The sequence below is a fragment of the Podarcis tiliguerta genome (assembly GCF_965153285.1).
Source record: "Podarcis tiliguerta genome assembly, chromosome: 7".
Classification (NCBI taxonomy): Eukaryota; Metazoa; Chordata; class Lepidosauria; order Squamata; family Lacertidae; genus Podarcis; species Podarcis tiliguerta.
This window is the reverse complement of record NC_139540.1, coordinates 6,541,538-6,554,806: the sequence shown is the minus strand read 5'-3', so window position 1 is coordinate 6,554,806 and position 13,269 is coordinate 6,541,538. Positions and strand designations below refer to the sequence as shown.

General features: G+C 39.6%; 1 protein-coding gene across 31 annotated transcripts in view; it reads right to left on the bottom strand.

Annotated features, from left to right (window-relative positions):
- Window positions 1–13,269, bottom strand: part of PTK2 (protein tyrosine kinase 2) — a gene marked incomplete at its 3' end in the record, with an annotated part of 189,825 nt that overhangs the window by 90,745 nt on the left and 85,811 nt on the right. For 30 of the 31 annotated variants that reach the window (XM_083450459.1, XM_083450474.1, XM_083450445.1 and 27 more), the window contains 2 exons: window positions 11,454–11,620; window positions 5,616–5,703 (listed from right to left, as the gene is read on the bottom strand). In XM_083450459.1, coding sequence (XP_083306585.1) covers window positions 5,616–5,703; window positions 11,454–11,620 — 255 coding nt within the window. Of the gene's footprint in view, window positions 1–5,615; window positions 5,704–11,449; window positions 11,621–13,269 lie in introns of those variants that run through there. The other variant, XM_083450469.1, reaches the window with a different exon arrangement.

The following is a 13,269-nucleotide window of genomic DNA, read 5'->3' as shown; positions in this document are numbered from 1 at the left end:
TGGCAAAAAAGAATTCTTAGGGAGGGTGAATCTCAGACTGTGCAGAGGAGCTCTTTCCCTACACTCTCACACAGCTCACCACTCACTCTCTCCCTTGCAAATCCATCCCTCCTCCACTTTTGCACAGCAGGAGGAAAAGATGAGATTAGGAAACCCGTGTTTGTTGCCAAAGATGTTGTCCCAGATTCAGCGAGAAGAATCCCACACCAGTTTGGAATTTTACTCCAACGGGAATTATTCAGAATTAAAAGCAGGTTGAGATCAACCATTTGAGAGTTTGTCTTTTAGCTCATACATGTTTTTCGCACCAGGGGAAGGGGTGATGAACCATAGAAAGTGATTCAAGGTTGAAATGCAGCACACACAGGGAAAGCCCCATTTAACTCAGTGGGACTGATTATGAGTAAACACAGAGTTGAGCTTAAGCCAGGAGCCCCAATAGCAGCAACTCTTTCACAGGCTAAAAGCTTATTGGGAAACAAAAAGCAAAAATACAGCAAGTCTGCTCTCTCAGTAGGATCCTTATTTTTGTTGAGACAGAACACTGGTTGTGTGCAGTTCTTGAATAACTTGCTGACTAGTCACTTCCCAGACTTCAAAACATTTATTAAGGAACAATTGTAAAACCCGCCAGCAGTCAAGTTCCCTGGCACATCAGACTGGCGCGATACACAGTCAAGATGAGAGGAATGAAGAGCTCATACGTTTTGACATTCCAAACAGTGTAGGCTTACTCTGGTGCATGAGTTAAGAATAAATTTATTACTGACTGTATTGCCTTATGCAGCAGCTGCTATGTTTTAGAAGGCATGTGCCTCATTTAGCCAGATCTCTCCCCCCGCCCAACCCCTAGCCCTTACAGCAACAAAATCTCAGGAAGAAAATTCACCATAGCCTGGGGATTTGGTAATTCAGATGAGAAGATTGCTATTAGACAATTCATGAAATAATCAAGGTTTTAATCTTTGTGCAGCAAAAAGATACAACCCCCCCCCCAAGCATAAGTCAGGGCAAGGCATGGATGAGGTTACAGTCAACCTAACATGCCTTAATTAGGAGGTGCACATAAACAGGAGAGGGTGAAACTGAGGAGCCCTGAGTGCAAGGGGTGGTAGCGGGTTTATTGGTCTGGCTTAAGGATCTGAAACAGGTTCCTAATGTCCAGCTTTCACAGTATGAAACCAATCATGCATTAATTAAACAGCAAGCAATCCAAAGGCACCAAGATGAGTCTCGGGATAAGGTTGCAAGACATTAATCTGAGGTTGTTTTTCATCTCCTCCACCTGGGCATAGGGGTGCTAACAGTGCAAAGTTAAATATTATGTTTTCTTCAGGCGTCTCCTTTCTGAACGCACATGTACAAAGTTGTTCATAACATCATGAGACAGATGGAGAGAGCAGGTGTGCGTGTGCAGGTTGGTAGTTCAACTCACCATGGGGATGCTAATCTCCATGGTAAGTGTAGCATTTAAAACAGTTCCCAGAATGTTACTGTAGAAACAAAGACATGTAAAGCTGGTCCAAGTGAATGTCATTTTCTGTGCCCAATGAAAATCCAGAGGGTTAGTAGGGAAGAAACAGAGTTTCCTCTACCCTCATCTACCAGCCCACAACAAAGCATTATTCAATCTAGTATATTTTCAAGGTTTCCTTACAAGCACTGTCAGCAATGAAGACGACTGACTTAGGTATATAAAGCATGGATTTCAAGCCGCTGTTGAACCCATGCACAGAATGTGACCTCTAAATAAGCCATTATTTAAAGCAGCCTTGTGTTTCAGAACTTGCCTGGTAGCTATAGTAGATAAGGAATTGCATGCAGGCAAGCAAAGTGGCTAAAGACTGATAGAGCACTCTGTCCCTTCTCCACATCTGTTAAAGAAGCAAAGTAGGCTGTCGGAGGATGAAACCCTCTACATCCCATTTGTTGTAAGTTTCTTATCCTGTGGAATCATCATGGCTTCTACAATGTTGAACGGTAAAAAGTGGTTACTACTCTGCTTCATTTATAGAAGTCCTCCCTTCCCTTTTGGCCAGCTTTACAACGGACAAATCATTTAACAAGACTTCCATGCTCCAAAGAAAATACACACTGGTGTTTTTTTTTCTTTCTTTACAGCTTTTAAAAGCAAAGCTTTGCATTAGGGTAACGCTCAGCTGCCATCTGCCCTCAGCTGCTGCTCTGCCTTATCAAAAAGGTCACAGTTGCTACATTAATGCAAGTTGATCTTTGACATCCTGCACTAATTACACAGGCTCCCTTATTTCTATGGTAATAATAAGGACATTAGTGACTGGGGGAAGGGAACTGCTTGCCAACAGGGCATTGTGCAAGGCAGAATGACTTTAAAATTACCCCTTCTCTCATGGTGGACAGATCCCCCAGCTGTCTTTGTATATGCTCCCACTTCCGATTTTGTTGGCAAAATCAAACTATACACTTGGGAACCTTTATAATATTGGAAGCAATGCTAGTCTTTTAGTGCAAATGATCACTTTAAGTAATCAGGCGTACTATCTTACTAATTTTAATTTTACCGGGAGGAGGAAGCTGGAATGTTTTGTAAATGTATCTTGCCATATGGAAAGATCACCACCTGGTAAGATATAGGTTTACAAGACTTCATAGATTTGCATGGCTCAGAGAACAGTAAGGATTATCTACCACCAGAGACGGATGGGTCTGCATCATTTTTCCTGACTGCTCTTAAGAGAGTTTCCTTTTGACCTAGCTAACTGTCTGTCATTGTACTAGTTGGTCTCTGGAACAGAAAAATGTCCAGAGAGAGAGATGACCACTCCTACGTGTATCTTCCATTGACTAGAGCCTCAGCTGCTTCCTGTTATATTAGAGAGCTTGGAAGCAGCAGAAAATACAAAAGCAGAACACAAACTGAGGAAGACTTGAGCTACGTCAGAAAATAGGCCACTTTGAGGTCTATTCTGTGGTGGCTTCCTATGACCACTCCTGGCATCATGAAAGAGTGGAGGGCCTATAAACATTGTGGCTCTAAGTCCTGGAAGATTCCACCTGGCCTGGGAGGGTGGGCCTCTGATTGACTCCAGCTACAAAAGCTGAGGCTGAAGAAGAGGCCAGAGACCATCTTGACTGTGTCTTAGCTCAGACCCAGGATATTGAGCCAGAGCTTCCACAGCTGCCATCCTCCATGAACCACCACTAGCAAGATTGGCAGCAACATCAGCAGATACGTTCTATGCTTATGATAATATTTTATTCAAATGTTTTATTTTCTTGCTAATAATGCGGTTTTAAATGTGCATTTTATAGTTGACTTCCTTTAGCAATGTTTTCTTTTGGAATGTTTAAGATAAAATATTTGTTAATTTTGCTGTGTTAAATGTGCATTCTGCAGTTGACCGCCTCTGTAATGTTTTATTTTGAAATCTTTAAGATAATGTTTTAGATTCCTGCTAATTATGTTGCCTTGAAAGTATACTTTATTTGACTTTCTTCAGTATTGTTTGATATTTTTTCTTTAAAAGATAAAACAGTATAGAAATGAAATGGATCTCTGACTATGAAAAACAAGTCCCAAAAGCTTCCTCCAGTCCTCCTAAAAATCAACTTGTGCTGGCATTTCTGTATTCAAAAAACGATTCAAGTAATTCATGAGGCAAGGCACTAATCAGGCAGTGCTTAAAGAAAAAAATCAGTGATTTGCTGGCAGAAGGAAAACAAACCGACTGGCAAGAGCACAGTGAGCATGGCAAATACTAGCACACTCAATAATGCTTGAGACTAGCCTGGGAGCAATTCTACTGAACAGTGAACGGACCACAGATCTGTGACACCATCACATCACCGCCTTGGCAAGCACAAGCTCTATATGCATCCAAACTAGAGCTCCCCAAAGCAATTTTACACCCATCTTATCATCATAATACTCCAGTACGAATTATGCAACACTGTGCACTGGAAATGAATCGCTGGATTAAGCCTTCCACCACCTCACAATTGCTGTTATTATTCGTCACCCTTATCACGGGGAAAAAAGATAACTTCTTTTCCATGAACTTAAATTCTTTACACCAGTATGTAGCATTAATATAGGGTTGCTATATTTCAAGGGGTAAAAATCTGGACAAAAAAAGTTGTTGAGCCAAAACCCGACACAAAGTCCAGGCCACCACTGCCAGAGCCAGAGCATATGTTCTACCACTACTCTGCTACATATAAATCCCTGGCTGTAACTTTCTAATTAGGTTACTAACATGAATTTAGATAATTCTAAAGAAATCTCTGTCAAAGGAGTACAACAAATCCTGTACCGACAATGCATTCTGCAGCTCTTATATTGTATATGTATTTTAAGCAAATTTGCACACCTCTACTTATTTTGCATAATTGATTCCCACTTAAGATTTTACAGTAAATCTGTCAGTCATTGTGAAGAAAAGGGAGACTACATTGCGCAATGAAACTCTGCTGTCTTCGCTAGCTAAAGAACTAAGAAATTCTTAGTCAGCCCCTTTCTACTTTCCGAGATTCCACCAGACTTTGCCCACTCACTTTTCAAGCTTATCTTCACAGCTGTAGTGACTAAAAGCCAAGATTTTTCAGGATGATGAATGAATTCTGCCCACAGCAACCAAGCCCTGTGCTTTTTGCTGTATTTCCATTGAACTATAGCTGTGCTTGTGTGGAACTGCAGAATACACACAGTTTTCCTGGTCACAGAGAAAATTATTAGAAGAGTTCCAAGTAGATGAGGGTTGGAGATGGTTAGGTGGTTTAAGTTAATTGGATTTTGAAAAGAAGTTTATAGCAAGAAAGAAGGGAACCCTTTTTCTTTAAAGCTTTATGAGATATCCCTATGTTTTTTAATCCGTTTTTAATATGGGGAAACCCAGCCAGATGGACGGGGCATAAATAATAAATTATTATTATTATTATTATTATTATTTATTTATTTATTTGGGGGAGGAAGTCCCACATTTATTACACAGATTTGTGTGAATCTCTAGAAGAATTGATGTATAGATAGAGAACAGCTGGAATCTGTGTATAACAGCTGGAATTTATTGGGGAAAGTTAGGTTCTGAAATAACTGCACACATATTAATCATGGTTTTTCATTATATGCCTCCTTTCTTCCACAGCAAAACTTCATCCAGGCACTGGTCAGACCCAGGATCTGAAAACCCTTCCAAAACATGTCTTCTTGCCACAGCTTTGGGCATTATTTATGGAAAGGCAGAATTTAACGAGAGTGAAATATCCCAGGGTACTTATACCACACTGCAAGTGTGTCTTAGACAAAAGTATTTCTGAATCTATCCCAATGCAGCATATGCATAAACTGGGGTCAGTGCGCAGAGGGGAAACCTAATCACTGCTATGTGCAAAATTTTCAAACTCCACTCATACTATGAAAACTGGTGCCTTAAACTGGTTTTCTTGACTGGGGAGACATTAACTGTCACTTTAAACTGACAAAAGAGACTCAACCTTTCCCTCCAATTCTGATGTGTGCTTTCAAATAACATATACCAGTACCATTTTTCTGTGCCTGCATCGACATGCTACTTATATAAACAAAGCAGACTTTCACAACTCCAAAAGCAAGTTTAAACAAAGCTGTATGTGTTTACCTGCTGATAGAAAAAATTTAACGTTGGCTTATCTTCAGTAAACTGGTTCAGAAATCCTTTCGGTAAGTATCGGATTCGAAGTTCATATCTACAAGGATAGAAAATGCAGAAAAAATATATGCTTTGTGTTTTGTAAGTTATGAGTCATCATCACATAATTTTTTAAAAAAATCTCTAACCGTTCTGTATATTTATTTAGATTTTATTTATTTAGAGCATTTGTACCCCACTCTTCATCCAAAAAGGCTCTCAGAGCAGCTTACATGAAATCAAAACAAAACACTTGCTACCAGCAGGCATATATTCTACATATCCTGGAGGTAAAACAAGACAGATGAAATTAAGACTTGCAATGAGAGCCAAATATGTGAGAATTCATATGCACATCAAAAAGCAACAGGGAAACAATGCTTGATTTTAAAAGAGAGATGGGTGAGAATTTTAAAATTGCATGAAATGATATGCTTATGCAAGGTGCTGTTGAAACCACTGAACTTCACAGCAATCGCCATTCATACAATTCTAATTTCTTATTAACACTGACACACAAACTGTATTACTGGCCTTCAGTAATTCACCATCATAACATAACTGGTTCATGATCTGTGCAGAAGGCTATGGAGAAGATCCAAACAAGCTTCTCAATATAAAATGGAACTCTTCTCTCCAGGAATGCCAGCAGCTGCTGTGAAAAACTGGCAATATCTCTGTCCAAAATATGCAGCTCTTTTAGACATTGGCCCACTTCTAATATGCTTTACAAGTGCTACCCTCCTTTACAACTATTATATCTTCCCTACAATAGCATTAAATTTGATCCAAATATGAGTTAATTGCTGTGCATCCATCCTATTTCATTCTCTGCAAAATAATACTGTCAGCTTCTTCCTGTATCTATATTTTAATGGCACAAATTATAACGAAACAGAAGTGCCAACAAATCACTTTGTCCTCACAAGCAAAAAAAAAAATGTCACAGTAAACCTCTTCCTATCTGATCTCACAAAGAAATCACCACCTTTCAATTCTGAATGTGTTTGTTACTGTGATTATCATCCCACTCTCCACGCTGTGTCAACATGAATCTAACTTCCAAGTCACAGCCTATGAAAGCATCGTTATCACCATATTAAAACAATCAATTATACCTGAAGATAATCATCAGCTTAAGCAAGAGCTTTTAAATCCTGGGCTTCTACACAGGCTGCCTAAATCGAGATCTCTTGCAAGTTGTTTGAAGCTTCTTTTTCTTTTTAAAAACGTCACCAGCTATTTCTAGAAAGCATTTTACAACAAGCAGATTCTTCTGCAGTTTTAAAACTAAAACTGTTCTGCAGTTTTAGAAGTAAACACTATTTTACCACTGCAACTGCTTTAGACTTTAAAATTCTAACTTCTCTGCCCCTAGATAATGCAAAGTAAGTTCCAGTGATTTAAAAACTGGAGATGAAAATTATTGTAAGATTTCAAACATCAGCCTTTATACCTTTCAAAATGAAAAGGTTGATGAGACATGCCTAATACACCATGCAAACAAATCTTCAGCATAATAAAGTTTTGTAAATAAGAAAATGTTATCACAATGAACAGTCAGGGAGCAATAACACCAATTTCACTAGCATCCTTTGTGCTTATTTGGCAACATTTTTTTTAAAAAAGGAACCATTCCACTAAAAATAATAGTTTCAACTTTTTTTTTTTTTGGAAGAAAAATGTTATCATATGCTGCTGTTCAGCACCTAAGCATGGAGACAGCAATTTGCATTATGTTTTCATTTTAAATGCCATGCTGGTGGTGCAGTTTCAGGCTGTGAGAAGTGCAACTGAGACATGATCCACGTCTGCAATGGTCCACTGAAGTTAAAAAGAGGTGCCACACTCAAGGGGATCAGTCCTCTAATGCTGCTCTGAGACTTCTTACAGCAGGATGTATAAGAGCAACCTAAGACAGACTCCTGGCAATGAGCTAATTTTGATCCTCATTCTACAGAACCATACAGTGGTACCTCAGGTTACATACGCTTCAGGTTACAGACTCCGCTAACCCAGAAATAGTGCTTCAGGTTAAGAACTTTCTTCAGGATGAGAACAGAAATCATGCTCCGGCAGCGTGGCAGCAGCAGGAGGCCCCATTAGCTAAAGTGGTCTTCAGGTTAAGAACAGTTTCAGGTTAAGTACAGACCTCCGGAACGAATTAAGTACTTAACCCGAGGTACCACTGTACTTTGCTTAATGTTGTTCATGTCAATTGTCTGTCAGCAGTTCTGTCAAGATGAGTTGGATGGGTTTTTCAGGCAACTTCCAAGGAAGCAAAAAACGTATTCGTTTTGACAGGATGCCAGACTGAGCTTCTAGACAATGGGTAGGCATACTAAGGCCCAGGGGCCGGATCTGGCCCAATCGCCATCTAAATCCTGCCCACGGATGGTCCGGGAATCAGCGTGTTTCTACATGAGTAGAATGTGTGCTTTAATTTAAAATGGAACTCTGGGTTATTTGTGGGACATAGGAATTTGTTCAAAAATTTTTTTTTCAAAATAGTCCAGCCCTCCACAAGGTCTGAGGGACAGTGGATTGGCCCCCTGCTGAAAAAGTTTCCTGACCCCTGTTCTAGACCAATGGTTTGCAAACTCTGTATCTTCAGGGAACCCTTTCTATATTGACTTGTCTGCCAAGGATGCCCTGCACATTGTCAAGGTCACTGTATCCCAGAACTCTCCAATCCATGCAGGGTGTTCACCAGGTTTTTCGGCCATTGTCTCTTGTAGATGGTGAATGCAGCACAGAAGTCATGCAAAACTCCCTTGCTGCTACTCACTGATAACAATGGCAGACAAGGTTTCTGGTATTACTGATCTGTCTCTATGAAAAATTCCTGATAAACTTTAGAGAAGCCCCAGAAGTCCCTGGGATTGAATTCAGAAAACAGTCTCTTAGACCAAAACATTACTATTATTAATCATCATCATTATTACTAATTTGATTTTTATCCTACCCTTTCTTTAAAAAAACACACACACCCATATTTATTCATATTCCATTACCGCACTTCTCAAAATGAGGACACTGAGCGAGTCCCAAGAATCAGAAGCCCAAATTGTGGGGTTTACATGTTGTCAGCACCAGCAGTAGAGCAGCACACAGATGCTCTTGGCAGCAAGTTGTCTAAGTGCTAAATACAGGAGCAGCCATGAATGAAGAACATGAACAGAAAGCAGCTGCAAGAGTGACTTGCACATTTCATTGGTGTGGTGCAGATCTAGTTCTCTGTTAACCACTGCTTGATTCTTCCATCTGTGGCTCCTTTACTATAGAAAAGCTCTGGAAAAGGTGTCACAAATATGAATACCAGAATTAAGTTGTCACATCTTCTCATTCGCGCTGACAGAAGCCTCCTTTTTACATTTTTTTTGAAAGTTAAAGCTATTTAAGGAGAATCCTCATTTGTATATTATTACACAGTAGAAAGCTATTAGATTCAAGCCCCCTTCCAGAATTCTTCTTCTTCCCCACTAATCTAAATATTTTTACAAGCACTGTCATCCGACACTAAATGCTGTGTTTCATGTATTAAAAAAATATGACAGCAGTGGTTTCATTATTCCCAACAAACCTCCACAGATTAAGAGAGCAAGGCAGGCTGCACATCTTTGATAAAGCATGAAATTACACTCTGGAAAGATGATGAATAATTTATACCAACTCATGATGCTTTCATGAGGGATTTTATATGACCTGATCACCTAAACATCAGAACAATTATCTAACTTTGCTTTTAAAGGTTATTATCTTTGTTCTGCAATGCATTAAGACATGAGAGTACCAGTGAATACTATAAATGAAACTGGCACTTTTACGTTTCAGAACTAATTTTTCCAGCATAAATTACAGTCACACTGAATATAAGTATACTTTAAAAAAATGTCAAAGGTATAATTTTGTATGATTTTATGATAATTTACTTGGTGGAAAAAGAATCACATGTTCACTACAGAACACTGAAATAGAAATGTTAATGTGGAAAAATAAATGCTACATTTTATTCACTCAAAATTTTAAAAACCTTTTAATTTAATGTGAAGGGTTTAGACAAGCAAGTCTGTCCCAAGATAGTTCATACCCATGTTGCACTTGATTTGTTGAAATGCACTCAGCATTACCAGGAAAAAAAATGTTTATAGGCTGTCAAACTGAATGCAAAGCCACAGAGAGCCAAATCACACTGTAAAAATCAGAAGGCATTTTTCTAGTGCATGGCAGCTCCTTGCTTGTAGCAGGAAGTCTTAATGGGTGAGTCACTCATTAGATGAGAAGAGTCACTACTTTTGCAAACTAGCAGTGACGTGATTATCATCAGAAGGGCCAGAGGCCAAACTAGGTCCGTTACAGAGCCTAGAAAAAACCAGTACTGCCATATTTGCTGTAACTTAATGAGGACCTAGCGAAGCTGTAGCAGAGTAGGCTCTGCCTGACACAAGTAGGGAGAACACACAAAAGAGTTCCCTGCAACTCCACCACAATAATTAAGAGAGCCATCTTGCTCAAGGACCCACAGTAACTCAGCAGTGCTCCTAACAGGAATGATAGTTTCCACAAATGTCCCATGCCTGTCAACCTGCTAAGAAGTCCCAGAGAAAGCAGGAAATGAGGTTACAGAAGTCTTAATTGCCAAACGTTCCACACAGAATGTGTGGATGCAGTTCCAGAACATTCATAAATGTTTCGCAACTTGCCCTGTTGGTCTACTTGGAGCCACAGTGTCAAAGATGGTCAAAAGATCTTTCATTCTTAGTCTATAGCCAGTGTTTACAGGGACAAGCAAAACCAGGATTCTGCAGCCATAGAGTGCACTACTCTGAACCAGTCTAGCAACACTGTGCTTGCAGTGGATTTTCAGCATCCTCCCCCCCCCCGCACCTCCCCACAAATAAATAATTTAAAAAATATGTTTAAACTACTTATATGCTTCAAGGACCTGCAGAACACAGCTCACCACAACTAACACTAAGGAACTTGCAGCAGACTATCTCCAAACTGTGCTCCCACCACTTTCTCTCAAGCACTGGGAGAGGTAATATTGGGAGTTGTCTTTCCTGCTTCATACCCACTATCCTCTTCCCCCTGCCCTTTCCAAGCTGAGCCATGGTGCTTCTAAGGGAGTGCACTTAACTCTCTTCCTTATACCAATTAGACCACGCATAGGCAAACTCGGCCCTCCAGATGTTTTGGGACTACAACTCCCATCATCCCTAGCTAACAGGACCAGTGGTCAGGGATGATGGGAGTTATAGTTCCATAACATCTGGAGGGTTTGCCTATGCCTGAAGTAGACCCTACATGTCTGTCTCTAGGGCCTCTCACCACTCTTTTTTTCCATACTTGGTAACTGTTTTCCCCAACATCCAGCTCCTGAACTGTCTTTTATAGTCTTCTCCTCCTTGCCTAGTCAGCAGGATCAATGCACAGCAAAGAAGCAATTCCATCCTTCCCCACCTCAAACTGCTAGGGCAGCAGATAAGCCATCTGGGACAGGCTTCATTTAAGCCAGCCACTGTTCTACTCTTCCTGTGTTTACATTTTTCATGTTTGTATTATTTTTTATTTTGCTTCCTGTTTTATTTTTTATTTTGCTTCCTTTTTTATTTTGCCGCCCTCCTGCCCCCCACAACTGGAATGAGTTTCCACCGAAATATATGATTTCACTGCATCGTTTACTTTCTCGTTTCCTAAACAAAACTGCTGTCTTACACCTCTATGAAACTATGGGGCAGTACACAACATAGTTTTCAAAGTATCATGCATTTAGCGAGTAGGAACGCTTCTAGGTTTTTGCCTTACTTCCATTCCTCCGGCGCGTGGGATAGTTCAAATCTCTCCCTCACGTTGGACACTCCCATGTCTGGATGAAGCCAATGAACTTCCTCTGACTGCAGGTGACTGAGCCGTAAACCGTAACAGGCTACATTTTTTACTTTGTGACTATCTACTATCTTCTGGATTATGCCCTAAAAAAGAGAAAGAATGCAATGATTTGTTTGTTTTTTCTTAAAATTCATATACGGCTTTCTTGAATGAGCATGATATGGTCAGAAGGCACATGAGGACACCACCTTGCTGAATAGAAGCAGGCCTGTGTTCAGACAGTGCCTGGATGGGTGATTGCCTACGAACCACTTGCATGCTGCCTTGGGTTTCAGGACAGAAGAAAATGGGATATAAATGTAAAGAAAATAGTCTCCTGAGCATAAATTTTAAGAATTCACATTTTCTACATAAGATCAAATAACAGCATAGCAAGCATTTGTGTTTATTACGAATTATTCCTTAATAAAATTGTTAATGGGTAATGAAATATTAGCTAGAAGTGTAGTATGTTTCTCCCAGCTTTTATACCTGTGTTTTAACTTTAAGTTGCAGTCAGTATTGTTTTCTTGTTATATCTACGTTGATTTTGCTTTTATCCTGTATTTGAATTGTGTGTGTGTGTGTGCATGCATGCATGTGTGGTAAACAGCCCAGAAAACACAATGTTATAAAGCATATAAGTGCTGTAAATGTGAATAAATAATACATTTTAAAAGTTCTTGAGAGGCAACATGAATCACCACGGTGAAAGAACGGTCACTACTGAACAGTAACAGCTGCTTCAGATTTTCATACTGAACAGAACCATGCCTTCTGTTTGCCTTTCACTGGATACATTAAGACGGTGGTGAAATCTTTGTTTATCCAATTCCCATCACAGTCTAGCTCTACACTCAGGAGACAACCAGCGAGACTAGTGTGCCACTGAACTAAGAACCTGAACTGCAGTGCTTATATTTGTAGGTCTATCAATTCCACACAGCATTTCTTCTAGCCTGAAAACCTTGAGCACAAAACGGTAAACACAGAAGAAGTTATTCACCTGCTTGCTGCTAGATAGTGTTGTTTAAGTGCAAGTTTTCCTAATACTGCAACACACAGTTGTCCATAACTAGAGCTATGTGGGTCAGCACAAATTTCAGGCATTGAACCCTAAAGATCTATTTATGCATAGCTAAGTGTGAGCCTGACAGTCCCACTATGGGAACACTTCCAAGTCTCCCTCCCCCAATCAATGTATGAATAGAAGCAGCCATGGAATGCAATTCATTCATTTTTTCTGTGCTTTCTGAACTTGGCACAAAAAATGTCCACATAACATACAGACTTCTTTTCAGAAACCTCGCCAAGTAGGACAGTTTTGTTAACAATGAAAAAAGAAAGAAAAGCAGATGTAACTTAAGAATTGCAAATGGACAACCATTTTTTTAATTAAAAAAAGGGGAGGGTAGGCAAAACTAGCGTGGATTATTAACGAACAAGTCAATTTAAAAATAATAAAAACAAAAACCACTCACACTGGCGAGGTTTACAAGCAACTAATGAAGGAAACAAAGTAATCTTTCAAGCTATAATTTTTAAGATAAACCCAACTGGGGGTTAAAATTACATGCTGCGTTAAGTAACTGATATGATCACAGGATCATAGCCTAAAAGTTTAAGAAGCCTCCTAGGGCACCTGTTTCATTTACTTTATTTCAAGTGATCATGTAAACAATTGCATAGCTATTAACCAGCAGTTAGCTCAAAATAGCAAGAGCAGAAAGAACAATTCATATCCGTCAGCAGT